The sequence below is a fragment of the Dermochelys coriacea genome, chromosome 6 (genome assembly GCF_009764565.3).
Source record: "Dermochelys coriacea isolate rDerCor1 chromosome 6, rDerCor1.pri.v4, whole genome shotgun sequence".
Lineage (NCBI taxonomy): Eukaryota > Metazoa > Chordata > Testudines > Dermochelyidae > Dermochelys > Dermochelys coriacea.
Genome location: NC_050073.1, coordinates 46,464,202 through 46,490,449, shown reverse-complemented (window position 1 = coordinate 46,490,449; position 26,248 = coordinate 46,464,202). Strand labels below are relative to the sequence as shown.

The following is a 26,248-nucleotide window of genomic DNA, read 5'->3' as shown; positions in this document are numbered from 1 at the left end:
ACGCAGTCATAGTGCCTAGGATTTAATCTTGGTAATGACTTATATTGGGAGGGGGAAGCAAGTATACACTTTAAGAAATATAGTAGTCCTTTCCATTATAAGCTTTTGCTTTCAGCAGCTTATAAATTTGCCAAATAGTAACAATTCAGGTGGAAATTTTCCATGTAGTCACAGGTGAATTTTTTTTTTTTGTAAATAAAATAAGCATTTGACAAAAATAGCTTAACCACTTTCAAGAGGAAGGTTAGATAAAAGCATGCAGGGCTTCCTAATGTTAACATTTTCCCCTACTCTTCTTTTTTAAGCACTCTAGCCCTGCCATCCTTTGAAGCAAGAACTTGATGATTGGCAGAGGATTAGACCTGGGATCAGAGAGGTACATTTTACTGTTCCCCAGGAAAATCCACCCAAATTTAGCTAAATTATGAGGCTCTGAAAAAAACCTGCCATATGGACATGCTCAGAAGAGCTTGTCAGAAGCTTGCTGGTACAATCATAGAACATGGTCCATCTATAATAAGCATGCTCCCAGGCCCCTACACAGCTTCCTATGTGGTAGGTACAGAGCTTATGCTTGAATTGGGCCCCAGAAGCAGCAGTCATCCATCCTTTTGGCCTCAGGGAAGTTGTGCTGAGCAAGGAAGAGACCATAAGTTCCAGTCTCAACTCCTCTTCCACGGACTGGTGTTAATGCTTCATACTGCAACGTCATCATTATTGATGAAGGCTTCATGCCCCTATTTTACATGATAGAGTAACTGAGAGGCTGTTCAAGGTACTTTCTATCAGAGCTGGGGAAAGAACTCAGGTTTCTAACATTGCATAGCCAAGCCTGATCCAATGAGCCATACAGCCTTTCAAAAAGAACCTTCCCAATCTCTCTACTAGATCACAGCCCTCTAGAGCCAATACCAGACGCCAAGATTCCCAACTCCAAATATCTATTACCTACCTAGTTGCATAATTCACTGGCAAACTGTGCCACATCACCCTATGCTGTTTAATAGCCTTTTCCTGCTACCTGTTACTCCATCATCTCTAATGGTAAAGAGCTCTGTGGTATGGATCTAGAAATCCTGGGCTCAAATCCTGCTCACTACCCCATTTTCCCCCCCCCCTTTTTTTTTTTTCTTTCCTTGGAGCGGGGGTGGAAGGAGGGACAGGAATAGTTCCATGGGATGGAATTTTTCTTTTTTTGAAAGAAAACTGAAAACAAACACCTAGGAAATTACATGTTAAGGTTGCAAAGTAAAGCACTCAAATGTTAGAGGATTCCAGAATTAAGGTTGCCAAGTGGCCTTATTTTGGCTCCATTATGTGTATGCATTATGATATGCTCTTTATTCACACGATCACATTTGACTTTGAGATTCCATCCTCATTCAGAGGACATAATGAACAGTGAATGAAGAAGGAGGTAGTAAAAAAGAGAGGATATTCTTTTGTGTTTAAGGCATTAGACTGGGACCAAGGAGAGAAAGGTTCTGTTGTTCGCTCTGCCACGCACTTCTTATGTGATGTTAGGACATAATGCATATGCAGAAGGGTAAAGGAGAGAATTAAGTTTGCACAAACAATCTAATACTGGCATTTCCTATCTGACTGTTTGACTTTTTAACTTTAATATTTTTTGTATACAAGCACATGTGCGCACCCCCCCCCCTTAGTTACCTTAGTTACATCAAAAGGATTAAACGGGAACTTCTCTGCTTCTTCAAACGTCATAACCTGAATGTAGAAAGTCCAGGATGGACAGTTTCCACTGGCAATAGCATTGTAAAGGTCACGCAATCCATAGTCAGGATCAGTGGAAGCCAATCTTCCTGCTTCTTCGACAGAAAGGTTTTTGATGCCCTGATCAGTCTAACAGTAGTTAAATGAAGAGGTGACACTCATTATCATTTGTAATTAAACAAAACTGGCTATGCAATACCACAGGAATAAAAATAGCAAACTGAAGAACTATTAGACTGTTTGCATATTCCACTTTACATCTGAATTTCAGCAGGTAAATTAAATGTCACTCCACAGTACAATCTGAACATTGTCCTCTATTAATTTGAGCTCAGCAAGATAACAGAATATTTTTAAAATAATAAAATAAGGTAACTGCTTAATGTACTCTTTGTTTGGCTCTATAGGTCAGATTCTGTATTCCCCTTTATGCCACCCAGGAGACATAGAAGGGGCATGAATGGAACAAAAACGTCCCCTGGGGCATACCCTCGGGGGGGAGGGGGAGGGAAGGGGGCTTCCTACCCAGCTACAGCTGTTTTACACAAATCCACCCTCCCCTGTGAAGGGTGTTTTGGGGGTGAACAGAGGGAAGCAGTCTCATGTTGAAAGACTGATTCAAAGCATGTTCTTTGGAATGGTGCTTTTTACTTTTGAAATATTTTTCAGTCTTTAGAAACTGCATTCTCATTTCCTTGTGTTTTGGAGCAAAGAATAAAGGCTCAGAGTTGCCTCAACGAAGCTAGGAAGGGTTCAAGGATTCAAAGGCCTACACTAGCAGTAGAAAAAGCAAGTTCTCAGGGAAGCTCTTTTGGTTTTATACTGGGAATCAATGCATCAGCAATAGTTTCTGGAGCCTTAATTAGCTTAAGATCCTAAGGACATTTCAGTACCATCTTGGACAGGCTAGGTCCTAAAATTCCCTTCTAGGCTGGGGACAGGAGTCTGAAGGCTTCAGGTCCAAAGAGCTACCAAAACCAGAGCCCCTGACTTGAGGTCTTTGGCTCGAATCCAACTGGAGCTACAACCACATTAGACTTAGTCTTATCTCTGGCAAGTGATAGTAAGAATTGAAATTGGCTCAGAGGAATCCTGAGGTGAAAACTTTAGATGCTAATGGCAGCCAGTCCAAACCTCGCATGTAACCCAGACCATGGATCTCCGACTGTTCTACAGATTTTGCCTGCTGAAACTTCAGCATTAGGAAGGTCTGGAGCCTTCCTTGACTGTTTTTATGGACTTTGGATGTGAAAGCTCAACACACCTCACACCCACCAGATGTGATTCCCCTAAGAGAAAAAAAAAAAAAAAAAAAACACCCTACAAGCAAGCACTGGACTCCAGAAAAATCCTGGATAAGAAGTGCATCTACTGAATGCCTCTCTGGACTATACCCTAGGCTGTTTGAACCAAGGAACCAAGTACATCACATGCACAAAATAGACTAAGATGCCATAAAAATTTCTGGTTTCAGAGTAGCAGCCGTGTTAGTCTGTATTCGCAAAAAGAAAAGGAGTACCCGTGGCACCTTAGAAACTAACAAATTTATTAGAGCATAAGCTTTCGTGAGCTACAGCTCACTTCATCGGATGCATTTGGTGGAAAAAACTTCCACCAAATGCATCCGATGAAGTGAGCTGTAGCTCACGAAAGCTTATGCTCTAATAAATTTGTTAGTCTCTAAGGTGCCACGGGTACTCCTTTTCTTTTTATAAAAATTTCTGAAACATGCACAACCCCCCATAAATCTTTACTATACTAGAAATTATTCTTACTACTTAAATAAATATAAAGAACTTTAAGGAAAATAAGTGTGATAGGGTTGGGCATGGGCATAGGCAGGATTCCTACATCTGCATTGAATGGCAGCAAGAAAGGTGTTCAGGATTGCTCCTCCCTAATACAACCTCAGACCCAAAATCTATGGTGTCATAAGAGACCTCCAGCAGGCACAACAAGCATGGTTTTCCATAAGGTTCTAGAAGCTCACTGTGTGAACACCTTGAATACCATAACTGGTAATATACCAAGGCCTTTGAAGAAGAATCTCTGCTAATCACAGCATATGGGAAGCAGAGTGGAAATCAAAGCAGGGACAACCTGGACCTTTATATATGTTTAATGATGGATTGAAAAGATTCTTGTAATAACAACCAGCAAAGCATATGAGAAAACCTTTTACAGAACTCAAATTAGATTGAAAGGTTTCAGAGTAGCAGCCGTGTTAGTCTGTATTCGCAAAAAGAAAAGGAGCACTTGTGGCACCTTAGAGACTATGCTCTAATAAATTTGTTAGTCTCTAAGGTGCCACAAGTGCTCCTTTTCTTTTTTTTTTAAATTAAATTATTACTCTAATGCCTGTGAAGATCTTTCCTGAATGAGACCTGCAAGATTATATAATATTGCCAAGACTTGCAATAGTTGGTTCTGCAGATTTTTATGCAAAAACATTTTGCCCTATCATACTTCTAATTTATAATGGTGGAGTTGTATTTAGCACAAAATATTTCCAAGTAGGTAAACTTAAAACCAATACCTTAGCATGAAATTTGCAGTAAACAGCTTTGCCTTGAGCATTAATCAGTTTAAAGGTATGGGATCCGTATCCATGCATATGACGGTGTCCATCTGGAATACCACGATCACTGAACAAGAAAGATACCTGAATAAAAGGCATAGTTAATTCTAGTAAACTGATGCAATATAAAGTCACTAATCCATAAACAGCACACAGGCTCCTCTAATCAAAGGTATAAATGGAAATTTTCTTATGCTGCAGACCATAATGATTGTTCATATGCCAAGACCTGTTTGACAACTTCTGAAACAATCACAACAGCTCTAATAATTGGATCATTGAAGATGCTGAACATGCAATAAAGTTAAGTCTATATGAAGTATTTAACGAGGAAGTGAAAGATGGACACCAACCTCATGTGTGATTACAATGGTTTTTTCAAGAGGAGTAAATTAGCTACCGTAGTTTTAGAGCTAACCGACAACTTTTCCAGCAAGCACCATATTTTGAACTTAAAAAAAAGTTAAAATCTTGAACGAACCAGTTTTAGCAAAACCCTTCAAGGTATAGAATTCCACGCATAGCATTCAATAGCCACAGAAAATGCTGTTTGTTCTTCAACTTGGGGTTTCACAAAACCCTTTAATATCAAGCACTTTTTCTTAAAGTTGCTGAGCTTTAAAGTATATCAGCATTATCTTCCCAGAAATATTTTTTTAATGTTAATTTTCTTATACTTGGGTTGACTAAACAGCAGGTCTTTGCTTTTTCTGAATGGTTCAGCTGCTTTAATTCAATAGTAACATACTGATAGTCTTAAATTCTTTACTTCTGTCTTGGTCCAAGTAAAATACAGCCAAGAAAAATAAGAGCACTAGATAATCACTTTAACTAATCATTAGCTAACTTTACAGAAAAATTTTAAAAGACCCAAAACCTAGTACAGTAGTTACAATTTAACAGGTGGCTAAAAGTACATAATTTGAGTTTTACTGAATTTCAGTTAATTGTTAATAATTTAAGATTATTATATAGTCTTATTGGTCCAAAAAGATAATAGAAATTTCCAGACTGTCCAAGAAACTGAAATATAAATAAAATATAATAAAAAATAAAATAAAATAAAACCCCACCAAAAATAAGAAAACCCAATGATTTAATATGCAAGTTCCCTGTTCATGGAAGAATAGGTTGAGTTCAAAAGGCAATAAGCTCCCACCTGGTGCAGAGATTCAGGACGAAGGCTCCAGAAGTCCCACACCATGTCTGGATCCTTCAGATGAGTCTGAGGGTTCCTCTTTTGCGTATGTATAAAGGATGGAAACTGATTTCAAACAAACAAACAAAATTAAGATGAATTTACTGGAATTAAAAGTTTGAAGATATTGCAAGAACTGACAAAGTTCGCTACAATTATGCCCTGGGTCCCTTTGCATACCACTGGCATTTCAAGAAAACAGATCACAAATTATTTGGATATATATAACCTACTTCAGCCACAACAAGTGGCACATGGCTCTTGACTTACAATACATTTTAAGCTTTAATAATCAGCACTTCAAGATGGTATTAGGAGTGACATGTCAGTGTTAGAAGTGGGAAAAGCTGTAACAAAAGGAAAACAGAGCATTGAGGAGTTTTCAGCTTTATCCAGATACTACCAACAAAACCATTGTGTTAATTTCACCCTCAAACTTGAACTGGTAAAATATTTATATGAACAAGAATCAGCAGTACGATGAGCCAGCTGGTCAAGGGGTGGAAGCTCTAGGGTGCTCAGCCCGGAAAAGTCTGTACAGTGGTGCTGCCCTAGAGCTGCAAACCCTGGGAGCTCAAGCTGGGGTTGTCAAGATTTCCAGGTGCCATCCTGAGGAACCAGGAGCCAAACCCCAGTTAGAGATAAGGCTTCCAAGGTTTTCAACATCACAGCTCCATGGCAGGGAGCCTGGAAACCCTGGCATAGTAAGGTTTTCCTGGAGTCACAGACCCAGGAAACCTTGCGGCAGTCCACAGGGCTGAACTGCTCTGGAGCCGTGGACCCTGGAAGCCCAGTTTCTCCAGCAGCTTGGCAGGGAAGCCGGCAGAGAACCAGGCAGGTTTCCAACAGACATTTCATAAGGATCATTTTGGGTTTGATTGCAGGCTAGAACAGATGCCAGTTAAAGCCACCATTTTATTGCGACTTTGAATTCCTCTACGTTACCATGAGGGAGCTTGGCAAGGAAGGGTGTCACCTTGTCTTATGTCAGAAATTCGTACTTAGCCAGCAGGGCTGGATGTAAGCCATGTGCAGCTGTAGCAGAAGCAATGCTGATGAGTAGGATTTCCACCGGACAGGTTTAAACATTTGGAGTCTTTATCCTTTAGCGTACTCATTTGACTTTGACTTTTTAAGTATAGTTGAAATAAGTAAAGGAGCCAGTATTCTGGTGTAAAAGTACTCAAACCCCACAAAGGGTAACTGGTACCTCTTCTCAACATGTTTTGCTGGCATCTGCCACAGAGATTTCACTGGGTATACTAGTCCCTCATTAATGGGGAGGATGATTCTGCAAGGACCAGAAGCCGATAAGCTGTTGAATAGTTTGTGGGGCTCTTCTGAGATGACTGAAGTCTCACTCTCTAGTCTCAGCAATCCAAACAAGAAGCTCCTGGACAGCTTTGAAGTCTTCCAGTACCAGTGCCAAGCAGATCACTTCATCTGGCAATGATGTGGAAAGATCCTCAGGAGGCAAGACAGAGTGTTGATGATGTGCCCCGGATACCACTCCTCTTGATATTCCAGTTTTGGCAACCAAGCAAGGGAAGCTGCTGGAGCAAAAAATCTCTCCCTCGATACAGATCTCTCAGTGCCTGTGAAGGTAGGCCCATGGTGGCATCCCATACGTGTACAGGTGACTGGACCAATTCCAATCTTGGAGTGCTGCTGGTGGTTGGGGTCTGTAGAAGTCCACAGATCTCTCAGCGATGACACCTCAAGACTTCAAAAGGGATGGTTCCTTGCATGATGACAGGGGAAAAAACTATGTCCCAGTGACGGTAAGAAGTAAGTAGACATCCTTGGGGAGTGGCACCAATAAATAAGGTACTTTTGGTACCGGTGGCAGTGGATATCTTGGCACCGGGATGGACCTGGTTCAACCCAAGCTTCCTCCTACAAGGCTGGAGTCAATGCCCCTGGGAGCACCTTTGGCACTGGAGTAAATGTTGGTAATCTGCTGCATTGCAGTCTTCTCCCCAGCCCTTGATGCTGTGGGTTTGAAGAACTTATCGAGAAATGTTTTGCTTTACTAGTCCTTGTGGGAGGACAGTGACCTTCTTCAGTTGTTCCAATCACCAAAGCAGGAGACTCCTTTCAGTGCACAACTTTTATACCCGAGGTGTTGGTGTCTGCTTTGGTCCTGGTGCCAATGGTGTCACCAGGTCTCTCTTTGGTACTGACTTCCCCATAATATTCTTGAGAGTCACTTGTCTGTTCAATGGGATGCTAGATGATGCAGGATTGTCTATTAAGGAGGATTTTGGAGCGCCTTTCCTCTGGATCTGATGAGACCCTTATGGGCTGCTTTAGAAGATGGCGATACAGCTTCACAACTTAAAAGTCCTTGAGGAGCAGGATAAGCATACCAAGCATCTTCTCAGAATGAGATTTTCCAAGATGGAAGAGGCACCTATTGTGCCTTAAAGATAATTAGCCCATCACAGTATAGACAGGACTTGAAGCCTGAAGGTTTTAAGCCTTACATTACAGAAATACTGTGTAGTGTGGGAGCATATAGAAGGGTATCTGACCAAACAAGTCAAAACAGAAGATCATCCATAATTACGAAGATTTTTCAAAATATTAAGGAGTTTAACTTGAGCAAAGAACAAGGGGGTTGGTCGTCAGCTCTTTTTATGCCTTTATATGAGCACATAAGGAGACACAGGGCACATCCATGTCCCCTAGTCTCATGTGCATGAGGTGCATGCAACCCTATATTGGGATGCACACTGGCACCACTAAAAAGCACTTAAGACAGGAAGGGACAAACTTATACTGGACCAAATTCTATGGTTCTAACTTAAGCAAGACTTCCATTGAACTCAACAGGAGTTCTGCACAATTAAAGACTGCCAAATTTGGCCCTGATTGAATGAACTACAGTGATATAGTAGGCAACTATCTCTAATGTCTTAACTAAATTTGAAAGAGATAATAATCCTGCCCTCTCATTCAAAATAGGCCTCCATTTTATAAAAAGATACATTGACATTAAAATTGGAGTAACTACTTTACACATTTAAAAGACTATCCCCTTGCCAAACAAAAAAAATAGATAATGAGTAATAAGCAATGTCTAAATTGCTGTTTCAACATTTAAACAGGTTACAGGAACTTTTTAAAAAAAAGTGAAAAAAATTTAAATGCTCTGAATTCAAAATGACAGATGGAAAATATCTTGGCCATTTTGACTCACAGACTAGTGATATTGATCATACAAAAGATAAAAATACAAATATGTTATTAAATACTAAACCTATTTACTAGCCATTCGGATGTTATATAGATTGTTTCTTTAAATGCAAATAAGCACAATTATTTCTCAAATAAGCTTCATTTTCAGTCAAAAAATTCCAATTCTATACTGAACTATCAGGGTAAAATAAGTTTTCTGTGACAATCTGCATTTTATGCTTCTCATTACCCTCTCTTAACCATTTGTACAAATCCTTGGGACTTCTTTATCTCACCTGCTGAAACCACCTACACCAAGATCTCACTCACCAGCATGGCATCACGGATAAAGAAGATGGGAGTGTTGTTGCCTACAAGATCCCAGTTACCCTCTTCTGTGTAGAATTTCATTGCAAAACCTCGAGGGTCACGAAGTGTGTCAGCCGAACCAGACTCTCCAGCTAGAAGAAATGTAAAAGTGCCAAAATGGGGAAGGGGGAAATCACACAACCTTATATTTAACATGAGCAGACAGAGAAGTAGAGGCCCACAACAATTCTTGTTTCTTTTTAAACTTTATCCACACTGGAGAATTTTAGTATATTTGCCCCACTATTTCAGGCACCTGAATGCTTGTAACACATTTGGGCCTGAATTATAGACAAAGTGAGCAATGCATCTGCAGTTCCATGGACAACTCTTGTGCCACTGAGTAAGTTATACCAACCTGACCTATTACAAGTTTTTACACCAGAATTCCTTACATGTAGACCGGCTTTCCTAACTAACCCACCTTATTTCTGAAAAAGTATGTCTACACAGAAATTTAATATGCTTTAACTAATATGTCTTACCTTCACATCACTAGTTAAATCATCATAAAATTTCCTGAGAGTCCACGCATAGACAAGTCCTAAGATTGCTATCCAGACAGGAGAAAACCCACATAAGCAGTGCTGAAAAAGTTCAGCAGCCTATTTTAGTACATGCCCCGTGTCAGTAACTCCAGTTGCCTCTCCAAATGCTCATAGCAAATAAGCGTTGTTCAGCTGCCAGAGCTTTGACCCACACAAGCAAATCCCCAGGGTTACTAAGATCTATAGACTCTTTACGTTGTTTCAGAAGATTCAAGAATCTTGATTTGACCATCTTCAAGATTTTAGAACAACTATCACAAAGGATCCAAAAAGTTGTAACTATAAAAGCATTGTAAAATATGAATAGCTATGGTAACTTTAGAACCTCCCACTTTCTAATGACATAAAAAAAGTTCACATTTTCAGTCATATAATGTGCAAGATATTGGCCTTTGAAGTCATTTGTAAAAAGCTGTAACTTATCCATCTTGGAATTTGGGAAAGGCTAGTTTATTTTACTTTACATTATTTTATTTTTATGATCCTCATTCCCATAATATTTATATTAATGAATTTATCCTCACAACATTGCTGCCAGGCAAGAATGAAAAAAAGAGGGATAATTATTCTCATGGAGGACCAAGGTAGAAAGGCATTAATCATGGCCTGCCCACATTCATAAAGAAAGCCTATAGTAGAGCAAGGAATAAAACCAAAATCTCCTGCCAAGACCATACTTCTCACACTTGGGAGGAAAAATGTCTATGGGAGACTGATGTTACATGAAATGGCAGCTGCTTAACACTACTCAATATTTTAGAATAAATCTATGGGAGAGGAGTAAGTTGGCAGAGGGCAGGTGAAGTGGTCAAAAGTACATGAAATTTTATACATTGTGGAACTGTGTTACACTAGCAATTCTATATGTGTTATATAAAAAGGCACACATACTAATTACACAACCTTACCAACAGTGGAGAATCGAATGGCTATTGGTGTTCTTTTTCCAATGTGCTCAAACACCTTCGCCTTACAATATTTGGTGATATCATGAGTCACATCAAAATAGCCAAAAGCGCCTGGAAAAAAAAAATTACTTTTATACACGATTGAACGAACAACAGTGAACCACAAAGAGGCCACATGACTTTTGCTAATATAAGGGGGCACAACCGAAGTACTAGATACTGGAGAAGGGCAACTGGAGAAATATTTATGGCAATTGGAGAAAACTCAACAACATTCTCTTCCACCTCAAGCCACAACTCTGCTAACTTCTTTACTCTACCCCTCTCTGCCTCTCGATATTCTTGCTTCTTTTGTGGCTTTCCCTCTTTCAAATTAAATGAAATTGTTGCTCGCTGTATGTGTGTTTGCTGGGCTCTGAAACTACATATTCCATTTAGATTGCTCAATGTTCTCTTATGCAGGAAACTAAGGTTCCTGATCCTAGGATGCAAACAGAGATATGGAGCACGCCAAACTTCACAAAACTTAACATACAGCATTTTGTAGAGAACAGTGCCCTGTACAAATACACCTAGGGTGGCATGCTGCTTTGAGCAAGAGAGGTTTCTGTGGGCCATCCATTCCAGAACCACAACAGAGCATCACATGGCTATCAAGACTTCCTTAGCATAAAATAAATCTAGAAGTCTAAGTTTGACTTAGTATTCAACGTGAGTGGTATTTTAAAGGTATTTTGCCATTTGTGTATATACACAGTACATTGGATATGTTTTTATATTTGCAGGTTGTACACTATCTCATAATACAGGCAAGTAACTAAAGGTATTTGTTTAGTATTCTGCAGCCTTGATAATTTGAGACACCTCTGCAGAGTCTGATGGGAAATAGAGGAGAAACAGCAGATGGAAGTTGTTGCAGTGTGCCAAGTTATCAGCAGATGAGTAGGTGTACCTACCTATAAGGACATCCATTCCACCAAAGACCTCATGTGAAGGCAAAAAGATGTAATCATCTCATTTAGGAAGTGGGAGATCCCACACAGTAAGTTTTATTTTCCCCTCTCTAAAATTCTTAACTGTAATTTGACTGGTAAAGTCCTCTACTCAAGAGCAAAATTCCTGTTATGGGAAAGGCAGAGTCTCATTTTATGAAGAAGCATAACCTGTAGCTATCTACAGTTTCTGTAATACCACATTTGTTTAGTTAAGTGGTGACTTCATATTTCCTATGAAGCAATGATAAAGGGTAACTAACAGTTAGCATAAAGGGAAAAAGTCTTCAGAGGGAATTTTCTTTTATAAATTCTTAATTATACACTCATAATTCACCTGGCTTGGTGGGAATGCGAGTCTTGTTCTTTGGGGTTGATGACTTACCCTCCTTTTCTGGTGCTGTATAATTTCGCTCATATTCTAATAGTGCCAATATTGTGGCTTTTATAGCAATAAACACAAAAATTAGGGATTATAAATTAGAGGGGGCTAATTACTAAATGCTCACCAGCTAATAGTCTGCAGCTGTAGGTGGTATGGCATAACTAGCAGCTATGATCCTAAGGATTCAGACAGGCCGTGTGAGTAAAGTGTATACATATTTATGAATACATTTGTACTGAATTAAAAGAATCAGAACCAGAAGCTCAAAAGGTATTGAAATCAATGGAAGTTAGGAGCCTAAATACACATGAAGGTCTAGGCCAATATGCTTATTGCCTTTGGCAACACTCTGTATGTTAGTGTTGTTAAACTCTTACCTACTGGTTTGAGGGAAGCACTTTCAGTTGATGGGAAAAGGATATGGGGAGGAGGGGCATTATTTCTGATTTCCAATTAGAAAAAACTTGTCCAAAAACAATTTAACAAGGAGTTAACGCTCATAAAATTAACTTCGGGGTGAATAAACCTAAGCTTGAAACAAAAGCATCACTCTGGGCAGGTGTTGCTGGGAGAAAGTTCTTAGACATTTGTGAGTACTCCTTTATAGGTTTTCATTTGCATGCACTGAAAGTTGAGTGTTACTTAATGAAACTTTCTATGTAGTTCACTAAAACTGGATATTTTCTTATTTTTATGAACCTTGAAAACCCACTAATCCTTCATGTTAATGCCATAAACCCATATGAGACTAACAAAAATAGCATGTTACATCATGTAAACTGAAAACAGAATCCAAATTCTTAAACTGACACAAGAAATAAGTAATCAGTGCTATTTTGACCATGAAACCTTGTTCAAAAACAAGCCATGAAAGAGTAACTACAGTTTTTGCTAATTTCTCTCCTTTTATGCGGCAACTTGATTACGCATTTTAAATATAAAAGTCTTATTAAAGTATAGATGATATAAATAGTTCATTTAAAAAGGAGTAAAGACGTGAAGAACAACACTTTTTTTACTTTTGCTAGTAAAAGTTTATTCAGATATGAAGTTACGGATTTTTTTTTTTTTTAAATAGGTTGTCCTAAAACAGAGGTTCTCAAACTGGGGTTGGGACCCCTCAAGGGGTTGCAAGGTTACTACATGGGGGAGGTTGAGAGCCGTAAGCCTCCAACCCAAACCCTGCTTTGCCTCCAGCATTAATAATGCTTTTAAATATATAAAAAGGTTTTTAATTGATGTGGCCGGAGGAGCGGTTGCACTCAGAGGCTTGCTATGTTAAAGGGGCCATCAGTACAAAAGATTGAGAAACACTGCCCTTAAGGGTAATTGAACTGGCATTTATCTGCTTAGTAAACTGTAGAAGTACTAACATCTAATCATTCCCTAGGTAAACACTAGATCTAGTAATTAAGGCTTTATTCCAGGACAGAAAATTTTGATCAATTGTAAAATACATGCCTTTATTCCTCTTACTTTAAATAACTACGTATAGACACCGAATTGCTGTCAGATTCTTAAGTCCTCTGAAAAGAGAAAAAAAAAAAAAACACAGAAGTGTTTTGCAGGTCCCTGCAGGACTTTTCTTAGGAGGTAAGTTACTTTGCCTCCCCGGTTATTTATCTCTATGTCAAATGTGGAAAAAAACCTAAACACTTTTCTTTGTTTTCTCTGGCTGGAGTTCACCCCCCTGATAACAGGATTTGGCCTAATATTAATTTCATACATCATGCTTTTTTCTGCCTCATTACACAATCTTGATTGCAATATTAATTCACTGGCATTCTCTAGCAGACTTTTATGCAGCTAAGGAACACGTGCCTTTTAAACCCACCTGCTCCTTTGGCATGCACAACTCTCTCAGGAATCCTCTCTCTGTCAAAATGAGCCATCTCATCAGTGAAAACAACATCTTGAACAAGAAGAGGGCCACGTGGCCCTATTGTCATGATGTTAAGTTTATCGCCTACTGGGATCCCAGCTCCAGTGGTCAAGGCATCTGGTTTCTAAATGCAAAAATGATTTTTAAGAAATCAAGTTACTACAATAGAAAAAGTCAAATAAACTTCCATACCTTTAAGTGGTTAATCAAGTAGAATTCAGTGAAAATAACTAATCATATAGACTTGTGGAATAGTATGACTCCTGAAGCTACAGGAAAAACGGCTTCCTGCATCAAAGCTGATTTAATCATAATGGTTATTGTAAGGTTATGAATAATTTTAAATGTAAAAAACAAAACCCTGCATTAACATTAAAGCTTGACTGATAGTTGTGTAAAACTGGAAAAATACTACAAGGCATACTACTTATTGAATATAGTTTTTGGACTTCAATAACTAAAAGAACAAGCATTAAGAAGGAGATAAGACAACATGCTAACTTTCAAGAGTTTAATGCTACTGGACTTAGAAATAACTAGCATAACTTTTTTAAACTTGACTTTTTTTACATTTTTCGGAGTAGCGGCCGTGTTAGTCTGTATTCGCAAAAAGAAAAGGAGTACTTGTGGCACCTTAGAGACTAACAAATTTATTTGAGCATAAGCTTTCATGAGCTACAGCTCACTTCATTGGACGCATTTACATCGTAACTTGCAAAATAAGCAGGTGGTTTGGTTTTCAAACTTATATTTAAGAATTTAATCACTAAAATACTTGTAACACTAGGAGTAATGGTAAATGTTCTGCACCCCTCTCACTCTCCTAATATGCTTTGCTTTAAAGACTGTTAATAACCTTAGTAGATTTTTTCCAAGTCATTCAAAATTCAGGAACTCTGCTGAAATGTTACTTCAGAATTGTTTGCTAAGCTCTCATGCCTCACTCTAAAAGTCAAAAATACATTTGTACTATATTGGAATGATAACCCTCTTAAGAGTTAATTTTTAGGGAAACAGAACTTGGTTAAAAGTCTACTCTTCCCCTCTTCCAGCTCATTACTGAACAAGTAGTTCAGAACACACTTCTGCAAGTCAGGCACTAAAATGCCATCAGCGCTGACAATGTAAGCAGTGTCTGACAGTGTCCAACAGCCTCTCTGTGCCCTCAAAGTGAAACAGCTGGTCCATTGGAGTGGACGGTCAATTAAGTTAAACATCTATTGCTACAGAGTGTGATCACAACTGCTACAGCAAAAGCAATCAAGCTTATTTTGCTAGCTTAGGCAGCCTGAGAGAAGTGGAAGTGTCCAAAGATGTGGTTTCTGCACTACAATGAATATGTAGGAAGCCAGGCAGAAGAGAGGCAACAAGATCAGAACAATCTTTAAATCCTTAATTGACTCTCCCTGTACACGTAAAACCAGCCAGACTATTTTAATACCTACCACAAATCCACTACTCTGAGGACATGCGTCTTTTGTATAACTGCATATGAATGTTCCCCCCCCCCCCTCGATCACTCTGCAGATCACACTAAAATGCATTAATGCTTACAGCACCTGCTGCAACTTTTTAAACTGAGTGACTTTTCTACTCTCACAGCTTCATTGACTAGTCTAACCATGGAAAAAATTGAAAGCCAAACCTAAAATGAGTTATTTAATCCTTCCTCATACCACAAATACAGTAATTTCGTGTATGGTAGAGTGGGGCAGTCTGAATATTTTCTTGACAGGATTTTTGGGCATGTTTTAGAGACATCATAAATTAACTCTACATGAATTAATCTTAATCAGTTAAGTTTGATGCACTAAATGCTATTTGAAGGGCCTTTATTACTTATTTAAAGGCATTTGTTTGCTTCTGTAAGAGATTGTGCTGCTCTTCTGATAAAATGGCATTTAGCTTTATAATAGTTAAGCTCTGAAGGTTGGCCCCACATGACTAAGATGTAAAACACCTAGTTTATCTTGAAAAATATAATACTTGTGTATGAACAGAAACAAGTTTTTCTTTATTCATTCAGCAGATCAGAGGCTGGGGTTTATTCTTTAGTTTTAAATGCGATGTGTTCTGCTTAACAGGAACGTTTATCCATGCTTTCCTGAACGGGTCATTTCTTCTAGTAGCAAGCTCCACAGATCTTTGATGTCTTCAGCCTTCTTACAGCTGAAGAGGTACAATCAGACTTGTCAGTAACCAGAACAATGTAAATAATCCAAGCCCTGAAGAGCAAAGCGTTCAGAGTCTGGGGGTAGGGGAGTTGTATATATTTATCTAAAAACTCCAAGTTAAAGAGTACCTATCCAAAATTCTGAATTCCCTTGATGTATATTTTAAAGACAATACTTTGCCTTGGCTAATTTGTTTTGTAAAGTCAATAGTAGTCTACCATGACCAGCGTATGGAAATATGGATGAAGAAGTGATTCATCTCTGACTGTTTGGACTCCTACAGGGAAGCATAGCAGATGCAAAGTAGTGATCCCCAAAGATCATCTGGGTATCCTGAAAAGACTTTTTTGGGAAACTGACAGTTTATCACTGTCACCATTTGGATTTACAAACAATGACCCACTTATTAATATATTTTACCTGATTTAACTTCTAAATCATTTCTTAGCTAATAAACTTATAGTTAGTATACTATAGGACTGACTGCCAGCATTGTCTTTGGTGAAAGGTCTGGAGTAACAACTGATCTGGGGTAAGTGGCTAGTCCCTTGGGATTGGGGGCAACCTGATGTGGTGTGACTTTTTTTTTTTTTTTTAATCTCTAAATCCAGTTTGTCTAGGTGGCAAGATAAGTTGGAGAGCCTAAGGGACTGTCTGTGACTCCACAGTAAGACTAGTCTAGTGATCCAAGAGTTCACATTTGTTACTTACTGGCTTGGTGAAATCTAATTCTAGACTATACCACCAGTTTGAGTGGTGCCCTGTTTTCTGACAGTCTGATCTGAGACTAGCGCTCAGAGTTGTGAGTCACTCCAGACAGCGTGACAAATTATTCCCCATCCAAACACTACCACATTTTATCTAATTACCAGCCAGCAAACCTGTACGTGTAAAACCCACAGCATCTCCCTGGGTGGGTGTGACCCCATCCGTGAAGAGTCCATCAGCTCTGAGTTTAATTATCTATAGTAGCAGCTGTGAAAATTCTGCAACATTAAACTTTCATATATTTTGAACAAATCAGAATATATTCTCATTCCTTCAAAACCATCACATGGCAGAGGGTATTAGTTTGTATTGCAGTAAACCTACAGGCCCCATTTAGGATGAGTGCCCATTTTGCCACAGAGTGTACAAATCACATAGCAAGATAAGGTTCCCTGCCCCAAAGAGCTTGCAATCTAAACAAACAGGCAAAAAAGAGCGAGAGAAAGGAATACAAACACATACCAACCAGCATTCTGAGCATGTTGCTTATGTGTTAATTCCACAGGGATTTTTTTTTAATTGTAGGCCATTTATGGATTATGTGAGGCGGGGATGAGATAATAAAAACAAATAAGTGAGGAAAAATATACTGAGAGTAGGCTGGAAGCAGAGGGCTTGCAAGGTGGTCAGAATACATAGATAATTCAGTCCGACATCAGAAAAGTCCAGTGGGACATGAAGGGGTGTTATACTAGAGTTCCAAAAGCTCTTTGGGCTTCTTCCACTTCAGGTGTTCCTGAGCACACACATTTGGGAGTGAGGGCCATGGGAAAACTGGTGCTCCTTGATCAAATCCATGTAAGTGGAAGGAAATGAGCACCGGATGCATCCGATGAAGTGAGCTGTAGCTTGCATCCGATGAAGTAAGCTTAAACTCAAATAAATTTGTTAGTCTCTGAGGTGCCACAAGTACTCCTTTTCTTTTTGCGGATACAGACTAACAAGGCTGCTACTCTGAAACTTTAATAGTCAGAGCAGATGGATGTCTCTGATAAAAGTACACAAATATACATTTTGACGTGTACTAGTGATACCAACCAGTGTGTTAATCTGTAATTCTCTCCTCCTGGTTTTTATGAAATACCTTTTTATAACATTGGATCAACTGCATATTAACTCAACTGAGCACACTGGGAGCTAAGCTACCTATCAAACTACTACTTTGTAAAAATGAGTATTAAAATGCTTATACTCATCAGTATTGGGATGTCTGGACACTTCCTCTCAATCCCCATTCTGTAAAGACAGAACATGGAGAAATCTGAAACCTATATTCTGATTTGGTGAAAGAGTGGGAGGTAAGTGACTAAAACCATCATAACTATTGCAGTACTCCATTGACTTACATAAATGCATTTATAGGGTTAAAAGTCACAGACTGGTAAATGCTAGAGCTTCCTTGTTGCATCCATCTGATGTAGCATCTATTTTATTGCCTGTATATGGTTCTCAATCATACTTTTGCTTAAGATGAGGTATAAAACACTGTGTCTAAAGCCAGACAAAACAATCAGGAATATGGAAACCTCTGGTTAAGCAAAACAAAGGTAATCAAAGTCTAAAGTCTTACTATACAAAGTGATAATAGCAGAATCCTAGGTCCTGATTTTTCAGACATATTAAATATGTACAGCTACAGTGCACTTCAATAGGAGTTTTGGGATGCTTAGTAGTTTGGAAAAATCAGGTCTCTAATCCCTTTCTATCCAAGAGAGAATACAAACTACCCTTGAGAGCAAGGGATTAGGAGCTGCAATCTGGGGCTCTACTCCCAGCTCAGCCTCTCTGTACCCATTTTGCCATCTGTAAAATGGAGATACCGCCTTAGAGGTGACTTGTGAGACTCAGGGTTATGCCGACGCTACGGCAGCAGCGCTACGGTGCTGCACCACCCCACTGTAGACATTTCAGTCACTGTAGGGACTCCATCTCTCGGGCAGCACAGCGCCTTCTGCTGACCCAGCCCCCTTACAGCAGTCGGGGTGCAAACTGTCACAGGCCTGAGCAACCTGTCTAGCCCAATCTAGTTTTTTTAAGAGTAAATCAGGCCTACGTCCCGCTGACGCCGAAATGAAGGGCTCCGCTAAAGTATCATCCTCTCCAGCGCCCCAGCCCAGCTCTGCCGGGCGGCAGCTCAGGCAGCCCGCAAGGAGCGCCCCTCCCGCAGGCACTCCCCACCGCCTCAGCCCTCCCTGCGTGGTCCCCACGCTCCTACCACCCCCGCCACTAAGCCTCCCACCCGACCCCCCTCACGCGGAAGGTACCATCTCCCCGCCTGCTCCCTTCGCACCGCCACACCGTGGGAGCTCCCATCTCAGCCAGCCAGCCCCTCACGGCGCGCGCTCGGCGACCGTTAGCCTGCAAACCCCACAGGCTGGGGACGCTCTGGGCAGCCGGCGGGGCTGCGCCCGGCGGGGAGCGAGGCCCCTCGGAAAGAGAAGACCCAGCCTCAGGGGTCCCTCGTTGGCCCGCTTAAGGGGCTCCCTGAGCCGCGGGGACCCGCGCCACGAAGCCCCTGGGGTACCTGAAGGCCTCGCTGATCCTGCCATTGCTTCAGCTGGTCCTCGGCGCGGTTCCGCCCGCCGGCCATTTCGTGACTGGGCGACCCCGGCGGCGGACGCGGCTCGTGAATAAAGGGGCTACGGCCGCCCGGCTCCCCCTCGCCGCACTGAGCCTCGCCTCTCGAGCGCGGCCACAGACAGCTCCACCTTGCAGCTATGCCCGCCCCTCACTGCCTCATTGGTCAGCCGCCCTCCGACCGTCTCCATCTCGAGTTCTGATTGCGTTCAGAATACGCCAATCACTAAAAGGAGGGGGGGGGAATGAAGCAAGGGGCGACTCGAGAAGCGGAGGGGGATGGGTATGGCGCTCTGCTCTTTACTCCCAATGATTTTCTTGGCACGGCGCCCTCTTGTATTTCATTTCCCGCCCCCCGACGTCTCAAGTCCGCCAAAGGTCAGAGAAGGAAAAACAATGGGAGGACCCCTAGTTCTCAATTGTGTTGGACTTCAGCATAGTTTATTGCTTCTCCGTTGTTTTGTTTTATTTTATTCTCCAAACCTTCCAGAGCTGAAAAATAAAGGGGAGGAGGAGACACAGGGGAACTCCTTTTCTTTTGTATATATCTATGTATCACATAGCAAAAAAGCTGTTAAAAGAAGAGAGACAAGATGGGTGTGAAGAAAAGGAGGACTTGTGGCACCTTAGAGACTAACAAATTTATTTGAGCATAAGCTTTCGTGAGCTACAGCTCACTTCATCGGATGCATGGTGGAAAACCATTTCCACCAAATGCATCCGATGAAGTGAGCTGTAGCTCTCGAAAGCTTATGCTCAAATAAATTTGTTAGTCTCTAAGGTGCCACAAGTCCTCCTTTTCTTTTTGCGAATACAGACTAACGCGGCTGCTACTCTGAAAGATGGGTGAGGTAATCTCTTTTACTGGACCAACTTCTTTTGGTGAGAGAGACCGGCTTTGGAATTTGCACAGCGCCAGGCTAAACGCTGGCGAGTTCGGCAAACCATTTTTACAGTTGCCTGTGCGGTCTTAATTCCATCCCTTTGTGCAGCTATTCTGTGCACCTACTGAGGCAGGAGTACCTTGAAAAAACCATGAGCATCTAATTAAAGACGAGCAAAGCATATGCACAAGTGACAGAGTTAAAGTAACAGTCATAAATCTTATGTTTGTTAATTTTCCAGTGCTTGAATTTGAAATCTAAATAATATTTCTCACAGGATTGTGGTTTTGTAATTTCCTAGGGGTTTTTTTGAAGGGAAAAGGGTAAAACCAAATTCTATTATGTAACTGTAACTCTACTTCTTAGGATTCATGCATCAACAGTAATGTTTGAACTTTGAGTCCTGTAGCACAGACTTATATTACTTGAGCTACAGGACAAAAAAACAGTAGCTAGAAGCATGAGGTGTCTTTTTTTTACCCTAGAGAGGATAGACCACTGCAGGAGTGGCCAACCTGTGGCGCCAAAGCTACATGCGGCTCTTCAGAGGTTAATATGCAGCTCCTTGCATAGGCGCTGACTCCGGGGCTGGAGCTGATTGTGGCAGGCAGGAGGTGCTGACTGGTGGAGCTGCCCGTGGGTAGGAGGCACTGGGGGCTGGAGGGCAGGAGCTGATGGGAGGGCTGCTGACATATTACTGTGGCTCTTTGGCAAATTCTGGCTCCTTCTCAGGATCAGGTTGGCCACCGTGGACCACTGGGTCCAGGAATGGTTGACAGAGTCCCAGCATAGGTCTCTTTCTCCTTCCCTTCCCTGGGAATTGAGAGAGCTCCTGCTTCATGTGGTTCTTCCAAAGGTGCGGATGGGCCATGCAAGCAGTGTGTTGCCACTGTCGCTGCTGCTGCATTGGCACTTTAGAATGTCCATGCTTAATTATTATTTTGCCATGCTGCCAAAAACTACTAGAGGCATGTGAGTAAGAAAAAGCAAATGGTGATTTTATATCTCAGCAAAACCTGAACACAATTTCATGGGACAAATTAAAGGCGCTTCTCTAAGCCGATGAAGTGAGCTGTAGCTCACGAAAGCTTATGCTCAAATAAATTTGTTAGTCTCTAAGGTGCCACAAGTACTCCTTTTCTTTTTTTCTTTAAGCATGAGGGTTTTCCTCCCATCACATTTCTATGTCCTGCTATAAATAATGGAAGTGGAAGAGCAATTCAAAAAGTCTCAAGTCAAAACCAACTCCCCATATAACATATCATAGCAACTACTCTGTACTAGATGGAAAACATAATCCCAGCTATACATACAAAATGATGGGGTCTCAATTAGCTGTTACCACTCAACAAAGAGATCTTGGAGTCATCATGGAGAGTTCTCTGAAAACATCAGCTCAATGTGCAGTAGCAGTCAAAAAAGGTAACAATATTAAGAACCATTAGGAAAGAGGAAAATAATAAGACAGAAGATATCATAATGCCACCATAGAAATCCATGGCACATCCACACCTGGAATACTATGTGACCTTCTGGTGGCCCAATCACAAAAAAAATATTAAAATTGGAAAAGGTACAGAGAAGGGCAACAAAAAATGATTAGGGATATAGAACATATGAGGAGAGATTAAAAAGACTGACTCTTCAGCTAGGAAAAGAGATGACTAAGGGGGGATATGATAGAAGTTTATAAAATCATGAATTGCATGGAGAAAGTGAATAGGAAATTATTTATCCCTTCACATAATGAACCCGGGGTCACCAATGAAATTCGTAGGCTGCAGGTTGAAATAAAACAAAATATTTGTTCACATGAGCACAGTCAACCTGTAGAACTCTTTGTCAGGGGATGTTGTGAAGGACAAAAAGTATAAGTAGGTTAATAAAAAAGAATTAGAGAAATGTGTGAAGGATAGGTCTATCAATGACTGTTATCCAAGATGGTCAGGGATGCAACCCAACTCAACTAGAATCTAGGCAATCTCTTAAAACATGTCTTAAAAATATTTCTGTACTGGAGATCTGCAGGGCAGGTACTTGGAGTTTAGCTCATACCTTGACCCAACATAACACCCTGGAATTGGTGATTAGATCAGATGCCAAATTCAGGAGAACAGTTCTGCAATCCTTTTTTAGCTGTAGTGAGGACTTGTCAGACCCTCCTCCTGATAATCTGGGAACTGCTAGCTACTGAAGTTAGACATTTTTAAATCAAAAGATTACCTGCATCAAAGAATTTAAAAAGAGCTAGTTGATACTGATTTTCAATTAGGGATGTAAAATATTAAATGGTTAATCAGTAAGTGAAGGAACAAAGTAGAATCAAGCATGTGGGTTTATTACATACAGTGCTGATGGAGTGTCACCTCGTTTATTAGGCTCAGAGACACTGCCAAACAATTGATTACAATAGATTATATAGGTTTTCCATGGGCAGAGGGAAATGACAGGGTAGGCAATCCCAGATCCTTGGATAGGTCGAACAGGAAGACAAGATAAGCACAGTAGCCAATAGTCAAAGATTACATAATGTTTCCACCCATGGTTTCAGGTTAACACATGACACTTAATTAATACACAGATGTTTTCCTTTAAACAATATATAGAGTGTGTTAGTATAATATATATGTTGAATTCTGATTTGGGATCCATAAGAATGAAGTAGCTCCCCGATTGTCCGACAGGTACACACCTAGGAGTTAAAGCAAAAGGACAAATGAAAAGTATATAGCAATAAGATTGTCTTTTAGTTGTTCATTTGTGTTTCTAAAGCAGGCGCTGGCAATGGCTTGGGGTGTACATCTGTGAGAGGGAGGAATCATATCTCATACTGACATGTTTGAACCTCTTCCATAAACTCAAGGCTGGTGTGTAGGAAGGCACCTCTTCTACAGAAGAAACAGGGCCCCTTTCATTCCTTAGGTCTGTTTGCAACTTTGAGATAAAGCCCTCAATTATAATTTCCACATGGCTTCTTGCTGACCAAGCTTATCTTAGCACAAAGCAAGGTTGTCCTTTGTTTGTTCTGCTTCTTAGCTAATATTGTTCACTATTGCTAGGCCTCTGTCTTCTTGACCAAACTCTGGACTTTGGGCCTGTAAAAAGAGCTGACACAGTCCTATATATCAGGTTGTAACATAAACAGCATATGGATTTTAGCCCTTCAGTAAGTATTAGTCTTACTGTTAACCCGCCCTAACCATTAACTCCTGGGCCGGCCGGAGTGACCCCAGCCCCCCACCCGTTAATCTGTTAACCGGTTAAACGATATAATTTGTACAGTTAACTTTTCAATAAGTCTTAGAACTCTTGGGAAGTTCCATAAGACTGGAAGAAAGCTAAAGTGCCAACATTTAAAAAGTATAAACAAGATGACCCGGGTAATTATAGGCCTGATAGTCTGACATCAATCCTGGGCAAGATAATGAATGGCTGATACAAAACTCAATTAATACAAAATTAAAGAATGGTAATACAATTAATGCCAATCAACATGGGTTTATGGAAAATAGATCCTGTCATACTAACAATGTCTTTTTTTGTCAGATTACAAGTTTGATAAAGGTAATACTGTTGATGTAATTAATATATTTAGACTTCTGTAAGGCATTTCATTTGGCATAGCACCACATTTTGAGTAAAAATACTTAGATATAAAGTTAACATGGCACACATTAAATGGATTAAAAACTGGCTAACTGATAGGTCTCAAAATGTAATTGTAAACCTGGAATCATCAAGCAGGTGTGTTTCTAGTGGGGTCCTGGAAGAATCAGTCCTTGGCCCTACACTACTTAACATTTTTATCAATGACTTGGAAGAAAACATAGTATGAGTGTGAAAGTTTGCAGATGACACACAAACGGGGGAAGTGGTAAATAATGAAGAGGCCAGGTCACTGATACAGAGCAATCTAGAGCAGTTGGTAAACTGTGTACAAGTGAATAATATAAGATTTAATACAGCTGAATGTAAATGTGTACATCTAGGAACAAAAAATGTAAGCCATAATTACAGGATGGTGAACTCGATCCCGAGAAGCACTGAGTGAAAATCATTTGGTGTCGTAGTGGACAATCAGCTAAACATGAGCTCCTAATGCAACACTGTGACGAAAAGGGCTAATGAGATTTTGGATGAATAAACTTGGAAATCTCAAGTAGAAGTAAAGAGGTTATTTTACTTCTGTATTTGGCAGTGGTGTGATTGCTGCTGGAATACTGTGTCCAGTTCTGGTGTCCACAATTCAAGAAGGATGTTGACAAATTGGAGAGTTCAGAGAATAGCCATGATAATGATTATAGAATTAGAAAACTTGCTTTACAGTGGTACACTAAGGGAGCTCAGTCTATTTAGCTTAACAAGAGAAGGTTAAGGAGTGACTTGATTACAATCTATAAGTACATATATGGGGAACAAATATTTGATGATGTGCTCTTCCATCTAACAGAGAAAACTAAAGTACAGACAAAGCTAGACAATTTCAAACTGGAACTAAGGCATAATTTTTTAACTATTGGAACAATTTACGAAAGGTCGTCATGGATTTTCTATCACTGGTGATTTTAGAATCAGATTGTATGTTTCTCTAAACCAGGGGTCTCAAACTCAATTTACCTTAGGGCTAGTGCCAGTCCTCAAATCCTCCAGCAGGCCAAGAATGTCACTCATGCTGCCCAGAACCTGCCCCCCAAACTTCAGCGCCCAAAAACTCCTCCCCCGACCTGCCTAAGGCTCTAGGAAGGCGTTGGGTGAGGGAGGAGGTCTGGGTAAGGGATTGGGGTGCAGGCTTTGGGGGGGAGTTTGAGTGCAGAAGGGGGTGAGAGGTCAGGCTCTGAGAGGGAGTTTGGATGGGGGAGGGGATCTGGGGTGCAGGCTCTGGGATGCAGTTTAGGTGCTGGCTCAGGTCTGGAGCAGGGGGTGGGAGTGCAGGAGGAGGGGGTCAGGACTTTGAGACCCCTGCTCAAAAAGATATGCTCTAGGAATTATTTAGGGAAGTTCTATGGCCTGTGTTATACAGGAGGTCAGACTAGATTATCACAATGGTTTCTTCTGGCCTTGGAATCTATGACTCTGAGTTGCTGTAAATGAGATCCATGTAGACAAAGACTTGAAGGATTATTATTTACCTTAGAGTAACTATGATTCTTCCAGATGTTCTGTCCATGTGGATCCCACAACTCACTCTCCATTACACTCCTTTGGAATCTATCTTTACTGGGATTCTGAACTATTGAGGAAACTGAAAGGTAGTTGGGGTTCTTGGGTTGCAGGTGGGCAGGAGGTCAAAAGCTGGTCAAAAGATTCTGAACTCATGCTCTTCATAAATGGGATCAACACAGATAAAAATTGTCAGAGAACCAGGTAAAGGTAAGTAACTGTTCTTTGTAAAAGGTTTTTATAGATAACACAAGGGGAAGGTTAGGTGAGAAGTCTCGGGCTTAAAGTTTAACTTGTGCAAAAGTGTTTTTGAAGATCAGGGCTCTATTTTGTCATTTTAAGCAACCCCTATGTTAAATCATGACAGTGTACATCAGGAGTCTCAAAGTCCCGGCCCGCGGGCCACCTGCAGACCGAGAACCGCCCCAGTGTGGCCCACGGGCCTCGAGCAATTTGGGGGCCAGGTCTCTCCCTCAGCCCCACCTGCCTCCCCCGGACGCCCCCCGCGCCTCCTCCAGGTGATTTAAAACGGCGTGGGGCCCTGCCCTCCACCGGCAGCGCAGTGGAGCGGAGCAGCTTCCTGCACGTTCGCTCCATGTGGCTGCCGGCCCCACCCTGCGGTCCTGGGGCGGGGCGGGGCTGGGCTGTGCCTCCGCACGCTCCCCTCCCCCGAGCGCCCCTGTGGCCAATGGGAAACTGCGGGAGGGTGGTTCCTGGGGGCAGCTGTGCGCGGCGGCCACTGGGGCCACCCTGCCTTGGAGCCTCAGGTAAGCGCCGCACCCCCCATCCCCTCTCAGAGCCTGCACCCCAGCCCCTCCCCATATATCCCCTCCCGCACCCAAACTCTCTCCCAGAGCCTGCACCCCCTCCCCATACACCCCCACCTGCCCCAAACTCCCTCCCAGAGCCTG

General features: G+C 41.1%; 1 protein-coding gene across 1 annotated transcript in view; it reads right to left on the bottom strand.

Annotated features, from left to right (window-relative positions):
* The window catches only part of CAT (catalase), a 36,582-nt gene extending 17,020 nt beyond the window's left edge, over nucleotides 1-19,562 (bottom strand). The window contains exons 1-7 of the mRNA XM_038407239.2: nucleotides 19,241-19,562; nucleotides 13,727-13,898; nucleotides 10,516-10,626; nucleotides 9,021-9,151; nucleotides 5,472-5,576; nucleotides 4,271-4,396; nucleotides 1,672-1,863 (exon numbers count right to left, since the gene is read on the bottom strand). Coding sequence (XP_038263167.1) covers nucleotides 1,672-1,863; nucleotides 4,271-4,396; nucleotides 5,472-5,576; nucleotides 9,021-9,151; nucleotides 10,516-10,626; nucleotides 13,727-13,898; nucleotides 19,241-19,306 — 903 coding nt within the window. The 5' untranslated portion in view covers nucleotides 19,307-19,562. The remainder of the gene's footprint in view (nucleotides 1-1,671; nucleotides 1,864-4,270; nucleotides 4,397-5,471; nucleotides 5,577-9,020; nucleotides 9,152-10,515; nucleotides 10,627-13,726; nucleotides 13,899-19,240) is intronic.
* Nucleotides 19,563-26,248: the final 6,686 nt, after the last annotated feature.